Raw genomic sequence first — 12,601 nt, forward strand, 5'->3', positions numbered from 1 at the left:
TGGAAAAAAACGGTTAAATACTGGAAAGTAGTTGGTGAGAGGTCATGCTGGGAGTTATAGTTCAAGAATTGCTAGCGTGTCAGTAATATGGTAGTTCCCTTCATTAGACCCCTGCTATGGGATCCAACATTAAATGCATCAAAGCTTGGGAAGAGACAAAGTGGAGAGAGATAATGAACCAACCAAACAGCTCCTAACTTTCACTTTACTGGATGTGCTAGAAGATTGACAGTTAAGCCGGGGACACACTAGACGGCCTGTGTATCTGGCCAATGGCAGATACGATGAACGACATATCATGCAGTCGCTTCACCGCGCGATAGGTCGTTCACCAGCCGCATCTATGGGGTCATTCATCAAATTGACAGGCTGAGCATGCATGCAACTCAATCTGCCGATGCGATGAACGACCCCACGGGAGCGTGCAGGGTCGTCCATAGTGGGCACACATTTGAAGTGGACGATATGTCGGCCCGTTCTGCCGGATTGGGCGATATATCGTCTAATGTGTACCCACCATCAGAAGCTATTTGGTTGTTACTATATCTCTCTCCACTTTATCGCTCTCCAAGATTTAATGAAGCTCCCATTAAAGTCTGCTCTGCTTTTGGGGATCTTCAGTGAATGGTGATGTTGATGTGGCCCCTCCAAGAGGTCCAGGCCCGAGTACCTGCTCTCCCCCACCCTCTCTGCGACCCTGGCTAAAGGACAAATATTATATTGGTAGGGGCCTCCCTGTGGGACGCTCCATATCATGCTCTTATATGAAGGTCCTTAGCACCTTTTTTTAGAATAAGCCATATGTGAAGAATCTGGTTCATTTGGGTCATCTCCTATGTGTTAGAAGAGGAACTTATACAGTTTGTGCTGTAATGCCATTCTGGGGGTTCTTGAGAAAAATTAACTGCCATAATAAGTTTTATTTTAATATCTATGCCACGCCGCCGTGTTGGCGACTGCAAAATCATGCCCGGGCCGCCTCTGAGCCGCCTGGAAGAGTCCAGCACTGCCCGGACCAGGCTACAAGGGAGCTGTGCGGTGGGTATGGGGCCCTGTGCCGGCTGCACTGCGCCCACTATGGGGTAGTGCCCTTGTGTTGATGCACAGCTGTAACGTCGAGACGGCCCTGTGACCAGGTGATGGGGGCCGGATTGATTGATTTTTTTTGCCTAGCTGTGCAGCGGCAGCTAGAGCAGTGAGTGCCCGTTTATGCCCCTTGGGGCCCGGTATGGGTGTACCCTTAGTCATCCCATTGTCGGGCCTGTCAGTGCTTCTACCCACCTTCCCATCAACACCATTGCCACCTCCTCCATCTGTGCCACTGCCCACCCTCCATCTGGGCCTCTGCCAGCCCCCGCCCATATGTCGTGCCCCTGATACTTACATCTTCTGTGCCTCGGGCCCCTTTGCCTTCTGTACCTCTACCACCATCTCCATGTGTCCCTCTGCCCCCCTCCCCATATGCTGTGCCTCTGATACTTACATCTTCTGTGCCTCGGCCCCCTTTCCCTTCTGGACCTCTACCATCATCTCCATGTGTGCCTCTCCCCCCTCCCCATATGCTGTGCCTCTGATACTTACATCTTCTGTGCCTCGGCCCCCTTTGCCTTATGTACCTCAACCACCATCTCCATGTGTCCCTCTGCCCCCCTCCCCATATGCTGTGCCTCTGATACTTACATCTTCTGTGCCTCGGCCCCCTTTCCCTTCTGGACCTCTACCATCATCTCCATGTGAGCCTCTGCCCCCCTCCCCATATGCTGTGCCTCTGATACTTACATCTTCTGTGCCTCGGCCCCCTTTGCCTTCTGTACCTCTACCACCATCTCCATGTGTCCCTCTGCCCCCCTCCCCATATGCTGTGCCTCTGATACTTACATCTTCTGTGCCTCGGCCCCCTTTCCCTTCTGGACCTCTACCATCATCTCCATGTGTCCCTCTGCCCCCCTCCCCATGTGTGCCCCTAGCTCTTTCCCTATCCTTACTTCTGCACATATTGCACATGTCACCTGATATAATCACACAATATTAATGCTATTAATAATACACAAATGCTTTTAACAGTAATTAGCATGTTTGTGGAGCCTAAAATGTGCAGCTGCTTTCTTCTATATATCTCAAACTGCATAACCTAATGGTTTCCTGTACAGTCGTACCCAGTATAACAGTTCCTGAGTAGTGATGGAGCCAGATATGTAGGTGTTGCCAACAGGACTATGCTCAACCCTGTATCAGCCGGGAGGGGGGAGATGTATCAAAGCTAGGAGAGTGATAAAGTGGAGAGAGGTAAAGTACCAACCAATCAGCTCCTGTAATTTTTAAAACACAGCCTATAAACTGACAGAAGCTGACTGGTGGGTACTTTATCTCTCTACACTTTATCTCTCTCCAAGCTTTGATAAATCTCCCCACCAGTAATTTAAAGGAATGATGATCAAACATTATTTTAAGGTAGTTTTAAAATGGAAAGAAAAATGAAATAAGGGGTAAACCTCCGTCTGGCTAACTTGTGTTGTCACTGTGTTATATTTGCATTTTGTTTTCAGTTGAGGCATTTCCCAGAGACAAAATCCCAGTAACAACATACAAATTCAGCTTAGCGTGTGTAAGAACTTCCTTCCCCATAATATGCAGTGCTAATACCTCCTGGATTTAAACACATCAATTAGGCTTTACGTAAAGGGTTGATGTCATGCTTCTAACATAGGTACAAGCATCTATTGCATAAGTCACCTGCATTAAAGTGACACATGCTGTATAGTTTCAAAGATCACCTTATGGTGATTGTAAAAATAAATGACTGTATGCCCGTTACCGCAGAGGAGCAAAGTCGCTGCAACATTTTCCACTGACAGGATCTCAACCACCCATTTCACAGAGGGCCCTGCGATACGATCTCTTGAGTGACGCTTTGGCTTTGCCAATCCGCAGAATGGTCATTCTGTACTCTAATTTCGAATTTACAGTTTTGTAGAAATGTATAGTCCACGAAGAGAGCTGGGATGACTGCTGTCAATAAATTCTGTGAGTGGAACTGGGAGCACGGACAGATTCTGCTGGTGACCAGGCACAGAATGAATGTGCAGTATACACAGCGGAGGCAGCCATTTTATGGGAAGCCATTTTGTGGAATGAACCAATGCTGAGGAGAATGCAGCCTGCCAGCTCACTAGTGCATACCTGACAACATTTGGGGCTGGATTCAATTAGCTGTGATAATTAACTGCGGGTTATTGCAACTGTATTCAGTTGTAGCCTGTGGCTGCCTGCAGGCCGCACTTAACACCTCCTGAGGGAGGCTGGAACAGATACCATGCTAAGTGCCCTTATCACAGGAGCCACAAATGCAATAACTCATTGCTCTGGACAGTTACCTAGGCGTAATCTATGGGCTAATGTGTGTTAGCCGTGGATTTACCGTGCTTATAGGGCTTATAATTGTATAGCTCCAGTAAAAGTCCAAGGGCCGTATTCAATTAGGAGCGAAATCCCGTTTTTGGCAAAACTTTTTCGGCAATGACGTCATTTTCGCTGATTTCATTTATCCCTGTATTCAATTTTAGCGTCTTTTTCGCCAGTGCAAAAACGCAATGCAATGTATTAGGGGAAAAAGTTTCGCCTATGAGTAAAGTGCAAAATGGGGGTTTTGGGGTGCAGAGGTGCGGAAACCACTCTGTACCCTTTCTACACCCCCCTTGATGCAAACTGCGTCAAAAAATGTAGAAAAATACACAAAGGACACCCCAAAAAAAGCACTTTGAAAAAGTGGGCAAAAAAATTCAAAGTGGGGGTACAACTTCAAAAACTAGCGAAATAGCCTTTGGGGGGGTCTGCAAGTATGGGGGACGTGTATTATTGATTGCAGGTGTTTGCTGAAGGTGCATTTTTGGCGCTTTTTAATGCTTGACTTTAGCCATTTTTAAATTTGCTTGCACCCATTTTCATGTACCCCAAATTTGATGGGAATACTTATGTTCCCTAAAAAAAGTTGCAAAATACTATTCTTCACCACCTGCTCAAAGACGCTAAATAGCGCCTATTGAGACCATTTAAAAACACCAAATACCTTTAGCTGGGCTAATCGGGGGTACCCATAGTGAACCCCCATGTCAGAGCATCTTTAGGGGGGTGTCAGGATGATTTCCCCAAAAATGACTGGACTTTTCGCCGATTTAGGTTTCGCCGGGTCCCATTTTCGCACATTTGCAATTGAATAAGGGGATACGCGGGGACGTGCGCAAAAAGTTTTCGTTGGCAAAACCTCCAATGACCGCGAACGATCCGGCAACGGACTTTTCGCTCCTAATTGAATACAAGGCTGCAAGCCAGTTTCCTCTCGTGGTAATTTTTGCGGTTAATTGAATCCGGCCCTTAGACATGCAATATCGGAATAAAGTGAGCCTCGTCACGAACCTACCCAAGATGCGCCAAACAACCGAACTTGTTTCCTGTGCTTAGGACATTAGCTGACATTGGGCCTGATTCAGACCCACTCGCGAGCGGCTGTCCGCTCGCAAGTGGGTCGATGTTCTTGTCTGAGCATGCGCACGACGGAGGGAGCTCCGTCGTGCGCATGCGCCAGACGCGACGAGCGAAGGAAAGTCCTTCGCTCGTTGTGTCCGATCAAAGGGGGCGTGCTGTCAATGTTGATTGACAGCACGCCCCCTTTGGTAGGCGTGCCGGAGGCGTGCCTCCCTGACGGGGGCGTTCCCACGGGAACGCCTCCCGTCAAAAGCCGGCCCACTGACATCACTAGTGATGTCAGTGGGAGTGATTTTGGCTCTGATAGAGCCAAAATCACTCCGGAGCTTGCGGTTGAAAACCTCAACCGCAGGCTCCGGCTCGCAGTTTCGATGGTCGCGATGGTCACGACCATCGCGGCCATCAAAATGCACGCTCGTATAGCCTGTGGGTGGTGACCCACAGCTATACGAGCGTCCAGGAGGACGCTCCATTTTCATGGAGACCGGCCCTCATTCAGAGCGTGCGCTCTGCTCAGAGCGTACGGCTCTGAATGAGGGCCATTGTTCTAAACATTTTATCATTTTTTTTTGTAAATGCAAATTGTTTGGGACAAACATTGAATGGAAAAAAAAATTCAGAACCAAAGGAGAATTAACTAGTATTGTATAAATTTGCTTAATTTGCTACTTTTCTATCATCAAAATTAATGCATTTTCAAATTCCTTTTACCCCAAAAACATCCGAAACCTGGTTTACATCTTTGTTGTAAAGTTCTAAAGTTACTTTCCTGTGTTACTGAAAGTGATACTAAACATTTAATATAGTATTGGGCTTTATTGTAAGGAACAAAAGCCACATAAACACTATAAAGCATCCGTCACCGATGTACACAAGAGCAGTTCAGTCCTGGAGCGGACAGAAAGTCTGTCTGCCAAACACTGTCTGCTCACCCAGCCCGTATGATGGTTTTGTACTGCGAACAAATGATCTATTAAAGGTTTAGCATATAAAAGTCCCTGGGTTGGAAGACATACACAGATCATAAATATCAAACTTCATCACCAGAAGCCCGGACCACTGTGTCCCACGCAAGCTGACACTAACCGTGAATATTTGTAAAGAAAATAGACTTGATTGAAAGTAAAAAAAAATAAAATAAATAGTAAGTTGATCATCTATAGCTTAGTTCATTGTTAACTGGCCAAGAAAAATATTTAAACTGGATACAAAATGCAAAAATGTATATTATATATGCATCCTCCATTGACTACTGGAAAAACACAGGATATGCAAAGAAAAGCCAAAGAAAATGTATAGTTATAAGTGTAATAAATTCTAAATGTCAGTAACTTACTCTGTAGTCTCCCTGTTCTGCATCTATTACCAGCACACACCCTTGCGGAAATACTCTAGGGTGTGTTTAGCTATTCTGCACCCAGGGGTGGCAACTGATGTTCATCCCTTATATGAAATAGGCAGAACACTGGAAAAGGAAATCGGTATGTAATGTCGGCCGGATCAAATACCGACAGTGGCAGCCCAGCAGGTCGAAATACCGACAGCTGAAGATAAGTACCCTAACCCTCCCCTCTTCCCCCCCTAACCCCTCGACTTAGGGGTGCCTCCCCTCGTTACTGCCTAAACCTAATACCCCTCCCCGCACCCTAAACCGAACCCTCCCAGGGGGGGCCCCTGGAAAAGGAGTTGTGAAAACTTAATGTATTATGCAAGTCCCAGCATCTCAGATATAAATACAGTCATATTTACAATGTAGGAATGTAGACAATACTCATAGATTGATAGAACAGTGTATAAATAGTTAATAAAAAATAAATAAATCCTAAACACATTCTTCTGGAAATTAGATGTAAATATAGCAAACACCTACCTTGGTGGCTCGCCTTTTATCTATACAGTCAGAACTCTCACAGACCAGAACCTTCTCTTCAGTTACTGCACGTTCATCTGCAAACATAAAGATACAACTTTATATCCATCATTTAATATGGAGTTTGTTTGATTTAGTGATGTGTATGACAACCCAGTATTTCCCTTGTAACAGGACCTTCACATCACTACTCTGAGATGCTGAGGCCCCTTCTCCTTCCACTATATACCTCTCAGTAAGTATCACTACTCTGTGCTGTCTCCATTCCCTTCCTCACATCATGTCACTGTCCCTGTTACATGCAGCCCTCTCCTCACTAACACATCACTCATCTCCTGATATACTCTGTGCTGCTGGGGAACCCTGCTCCTTCTACTATATACCTCTCATTAAGTATCACTACTCTGTGCTGCCTCCATTCCCCTCCTCACATCATGTCACTGCCCCTGTCACATACAGCCCTGTCCTCACTAACACATCACTCATCTCCTGATATACTCTGTGCTACTGTGGGACCCTGCTCCTCCCACTATATAACTCTCAGTCTGTGGCTTCCTGCTGCCTCCATTGCTCTCCTCACATCATGTCACTGCCCCTGTGACATACAGCCCTGTAACTCTAACACATCACTCATCTCCTGATATACTCTGTGCTGCTGGGGGAGCCTGCTCCTCCCACTATATAACTCTCAGTCTGTGGCTTCCTGCTGCCTCCATTGCTCTCCGCACATCATGTCACTGCCCCCTGTCACATGCAGCCCTGTAACTCTAACACATCACTCATCTCCTGATATACTCTGTGCTGCTGGGGGACCCTGCTCCTCCCACTATATAACAGTCTGTGGCTTTCTGCTGCCTCCATTGCTCTCCGCACATCATGTCACTGCACCTTTCCTTCTCAGTTCCCTCTACATATGATAATGCAGCTTTAGGAGTATGTTTATTAATTATCAGGTTTCAGCCCCAATAATTACAATTTCTGATCACTCCATGCCTCAATGTATTGACAAGATCCTAATGAAATGAAGCTTATAGAGAGATAGAAACCAGTACAGGGTGGATGACCATGCTCCTTTTCATGTCATTGGCCTCCAACTGTAGTTCATTTATGTGTATTATTCTGCTCAGACGTTGAAATATTGGGCTTAGTAGTCTATAAAAGTGTTACATGTTTATCGCCTCCTTTCCTCTATTTGTGGTGCTTAACAAGAGACATGGGGTGGTGGAGTTTTTAAAAGAGACTATAGAAGTAATTAAGCCACATTCACCTCTACTTTCACTTCTATAGAATAACCCAATTGGCTTGGTCTTTTTTCTGTTACTAAACATATTTGCCAGCTGTCCCTGATTCCCAGGAGAGAAATAGGGGGGAAATGAGAGAGAGAGCTGGGGTCAAGTGGGGGTTGCTAAAGGATGTGTGAGACAAGGACATGCTGGAAGGATGAGGGGACAGTGCCGGAATAGAGGGACTGCTTAAAGGGAATCGGTATGAAATACGGATGGCTGAATAGCCGCTGGTTCTCATACCGACACCGGAAGGGAGGACATCCCGACAGCGGCTCGTAAGTATGCTAACCCTCCCCTATCCAACCCCTAACCCTCCTTTGGTGGTGCCTAACCCTAAAACTCCCGGGGTGGTGCCTAACCCTAAAACTCCCAGGGTGGTGCCTAACCCTAAGTCCCCCCCGGGCATGCCTAAACCTAACCCCCCCTTTTCCCTCACCCTAACCCTCCCGGGGGGGTGCCTAACCCTAACCACCCCTTCCCCTAGCCTAACCCTAACTCTCCCCGGGGTGGGGTGCCTAACCCTAAGTCCCCCTGGGGGTGTCTAAACTTAACCCTCCCCCCTCCCCGCGGCTACAACCTAACTATCCCCGGCTTACCTTGTTCGGGATGCCGGCTGTCGGGATTTTGGCGTGGGGCTAAAGATAGACGTCGACATTTCGACGCCTATCTTTAGTCCCGGGTCGGCCTTCGATGGCCGGCATTCCGGGCGGCTGTAAATTAACCACATCCCGGGTTAAAGAGATGGGGGTGCAGGCTTCAGGAGAGACGGTGCGAAGATGTGAGGGGATGAGGCACAGTTGGTGAAATGGAGGGGTGAGATCGTGAAAGGAGGACATGGACTTCATCCCCAGTGGTTGGGAAGAAGGAGGACAAGGTGGAGGGAGGCGATGTCCTTGAGCATAGTGACACTGATATTTGTAGATTTATGAATACTTGGTAGGGATTAATACATAGTATAGCCATGATTAGTGGATATGTAATGATGGGAGTTGTAGTGCACTGAATCCCACATGAACTGCAACCTGCCCTGGAAATTATAACGCCGATTGCGCAGTCATCTGATTGGGTCCTGTGGGATCCATCACATTTCTATTACAGCAAACTATTGAAAAAGGTTTAACTTCCAGTTCTAGTTTTGCATCAGCCTTGTCTTTATTTGAAATCAGTAAAAGCATTTCCTGTATTGTGGAATGTTATTTTCTCCCAGCATAAACCAGGGATTGCCAGCTGGCCCACTACATCCAGACTTGGTTATTAACCGCGGGTTACAGGCCATCGCTGCCATCAGTCAGATAAGGCATCGCAGGCATCCAGTACAAGTCAATATAAAATACTCGCCCATCAGTTTCTCGCTCCACTGCGATCGCAGTGACTATGCAGACCCTTCGCAGAGTGATTGACAGTTTGGGGGGGGTGACGAGGGGGTGGTCGGCGAAACGCTGGCGTGCCAGTTGCAGGGGCGTGCATAAATTAGCCATTGCGATGCCATACTCAGCTTGTGTATTCAGTGTGTGCGATGAGGGGGGCTGAGGGGGTAGTGCTAGCTGGATGTGGCGCATTTGCGGACACCTCACTGTATTATTTGCCAAAGTCGGTGAGATGTATGTGAAGTGTGAGAAGTGGATTCGCAGGGACAGCAAATATTTATACATTCCAGTGATATTTCCCAAATTCACAAATGTAATTTTAGGTGAATATATCACACTACAACCGCATGTGAAATGCGGATTGTAGTATATAGGGGCCAAAGGTGAGTAAACTTTATTACACCTTGTAAAACATAACATTTTTCCTATATTCACAATCAATGCTAGTAACTGAGGAGCTGCTTATTCTACACTATTACCAGACTGTGGGCTTTGGGCCTGATTCAGAGGCGCTCGCTGTTTGCGAGCGCTCGCTCTGAATCAGGGCGTTTTTGTTTTTTTTGGTTTCGGCCTCCAGGCCGCTCGCAAAGCTGTGGGTGACCACCCACAGCTAGTGCGAGCGGCCTGGCGATGGTTGCGATTATCGCGACCATCAGGCTTGCGTCGAGACTCTGCAGGAGGGTCTCGGCTCCCGCAAGGTCGTATGGACTTCCTGCTCTAATAGAGCAGGAAGTCCACTACTGACATCATGAGTGATGTCAGTAGGGCCGCCCAAAAATGGCAGGCGTTCCTAAGAGAACGCCTGTGTTTGTGCAGACACACTCCCTCCCTGCCTACAAAACGGGGCGAGCTGTCACTCACCATCAACAGCCGCCCCGTCTTGCAGTGAGCCCCGGAGCGACGGAGCTGCCGTCGCACGCTGGGGCTCGTGCATGCGCACGCCGGAGGTGGCGCACGCGCAGTGGGGGAAAATTGACCTGCTTGCGAGCGCAATGCGCTTGCGAGCGGGTCTGAATCAGGCCCTTTGAATTTTGATAATTAGTGTTTGATGTTTCAATTTATGGAGAATACAGATAATTATGAGGTGTTCCAGTGTACTATGGGGCAGGGCCAGATTAAGGTTTGTGGGGGCTCAGGGGCAACTAAATTGTGGGGGAAACCCACCAATAAAATTGTCAATAAGATATGCTAGTGATGTTATTAAAAAGTACAATGTGTAATACCCCCCAGTAAATGTGTTACTGTAATTCCCCCAGTTCACGTAATGCCACACAGAAACCAAAGTTCACATATACCATAGTGTCTCCCACTTTGGTGATATAGCTATGTATGGGGGCCCCTTGGCGTCCGCCCCGCCTGCCCTGTTGGTACTGCTGTGTGGGCTGACGCACGGGGTGTATGGAGGATTCTAAGTTCCACCTATAAGTAACCTATCAACTAGGCACCAGACGGCACAGCATAGTCGGCGCTACAGTAGGTGCAGGGGGTGCGGCTGCTAAAGGCCCAGGCCGCCTCCAGGGTCTCGCAGTCTCCGTGCACCCAGTTACACTCTGAGTCACTACTACTCAGTGCAGGCCAGGCGCTCACCACTTGAGCCTCGGGGGCTGCTGCTTGTTTCTTAGACTGCTGTCCGTCTCTCCTCACTGCTGCTGCGAGGAGGAGTGGCCGTGCTTGTTCTGCTGGGACATCCCCGGACCATGGGCACGCCTCCTCCAACATCAGTGAGGAGAGATGGAGCGGCCGGGATAGCAGATGAGCCCGCAGCAGTACACTGATAAGCAGAACCATAACTAACTTTTTGGTGCCCTGTGCCAGAGAGAGCATTTTCGTCCCCCCCCCCATTTTTAAAATAGGGACATAAGATCGTGCAACTGAAAAAGGGCCATGGCCTCATGGGGAAGGGCCAGGGAAGAGATAGGGGAGGCCAGGAGATGCTGGGGATAAAAGAAGAGGAAGCTACAAGTGAGAATGATAATGAACAGGAAACTGACAGGCCCAAACAGTGCCCACTGCCTTGCGGTGCCCTGTGCCATGGCACTGGTCGCACTACCCTAGTTACGGCCTTGCTGCTAAGAAAGAAGAAGTTGGTCACGGGGCTCAGATGTTGAGTGCCTGCTCTGTGTAGTGCATGGTAGAGGAGGCCCGTGAAACTTTTGCTATGGAGCCCCCATAGGTCTACTAACACCCCTGCTGCACAGCTATTATCTGAGTATACAGGAAATGAATATTTTATTTTCACTGATAATGGAGACCGCTATATTATATCAAGTATATCATATATGGGATAATGCATTTCCTACTGTAACTTATATGGATGTTAGAAGTGACAGAGGCATGTTGTGACCTTTGCCCTAGGCAGTACTTTTATACAGATCTCAGAGGTTACTTATAATATCATTATAATATAAATAAAAAATAAGTTAATTACACCTTAAACCTTCTCCATTGATTTCAGTTGCATCTTCTTCCCTAGTTCTTTAAGGACCAGAGACCGTCTTGCATGTTTTTGATTTTTGTCGTTTTTTGTTGTTTTTTAAATCCAGCAATAACATTTCTGTTTTATTTTTAAAAATGAATAATGTTTTTGAATAGTATCATAATTACATTTTTGCTTCGAAATGCATTCTATAAGTGCAACAATGCGCTTCATTGTCCATTGAATGGAGCGTTGTGCCGAGGACTGGTGAAATACGGTCAGTGTGTAATAAGTTGGCACTATATAAATAAAGGTTAATAATAATAATAACCCGCCACTGTAATAGCACAGTATCTCCAAAGTAACACGAAAGTATTTAGTTACATTTAATGTAAAGTTAATTTATGACATTTATTTTATGCTTTATGTCAAATAATAAAGACGTTTGGTATGATTAATGTTAGGGTTAGTGCTTGTATTCTAAATATTTTGCTTAATGTTCCCAAAATACCTTAAAAAAAAAAAAAACAAGTTGAGCAGAAATGTACACAGAGTATATTTAGCATAAAGATTTTTGTTTTAATTAATCAATATCCACCATCTGTAACTTGCAAAATGATGGAACTTCTATTTGAGTTTCCAGGGTTCTCACTGCTTGGAGATTTCTAACGTAGCTTTCTAAGTATTCATCTCATGAGCTGGATTCAGCAGAATGGCCAGTAGTGACCCTGAGCTTCCTGCTGTAAAGGTAACTTTGACTAGAAACAATACAAGAGTAATAATATAGGCCCTCATTCAGAGTCGATCGGTAGATACAGGCGGTCGCTCTGAATGAGGGCGGCTGCTTGTGGTGTGAAGTGCGGCCTCCTGGTTGCTAGCTAAGCTGTGGGTTACCATCCACAGCTCTAGTGAGCGACCAGGTTGATGGTCGCGATGGTCCTTAAGGTTGGGTCTCGGCAAGCCCCAGGGAGCTTACTGCTCTGATCGAGCAGGAAGCTCCCCACTGACATCATTGCTGATGTCAGTGGGGCCGCCCACAAAACGGCAAGCATTCCGTCGGGAATGCCTCCGTTTGGCTGGCCACCCCCCCTGCCCGCCTCCCAAACGGGGCGAGATGTCAATCACCATCAACAGCTCGCCCACTTTGGTGCGAGACCCGTAGTGACGGAGCGCCCGTCGC

The 12,601-nt window shown here is 47.0% G+C and overlaps 1 protein-coding gene across 2 annotated transcripts in view; it reads right to left on the reverse strand.

Moving 5' to 3' along the window:
- The window catches only part of PLEKHG5 (pleckstrin homology and RhoGEF domain containing G5), a 419,500-nt gene that overhangs the window by 358,093 nt on the left and 48,806 nt on the right, over positions 1–12,601 (reverse strand). For both annotated transcript variants that reach the window (XM_088447753.1, XM_088447755.1), the window contains exon 2: positions 6,353–6,429. In XM_088447753.1, the coding sequence (XP_088303879.1) occupies positions 6,353–6,429 (77 nt within the window). The remainder of the gene's footprint in view (positions 1–6,352; positions 6,430–12,601) is intronic.

The sequence above is a fragment of the Taudactylus pleione genome, unplaced genomic scaffold (assembly GCF_031769625.1).
Source record: "Taudactylus pleione unplaced genomic scaffold, aTauple2 ptg000437l, whole genome shotgun sequence".
NCBI lineage: Eukaryota > Metazoa > Chordata > Amphibia > Anura > Myobatrachidae > Taudactylus > Taudactylus pleione.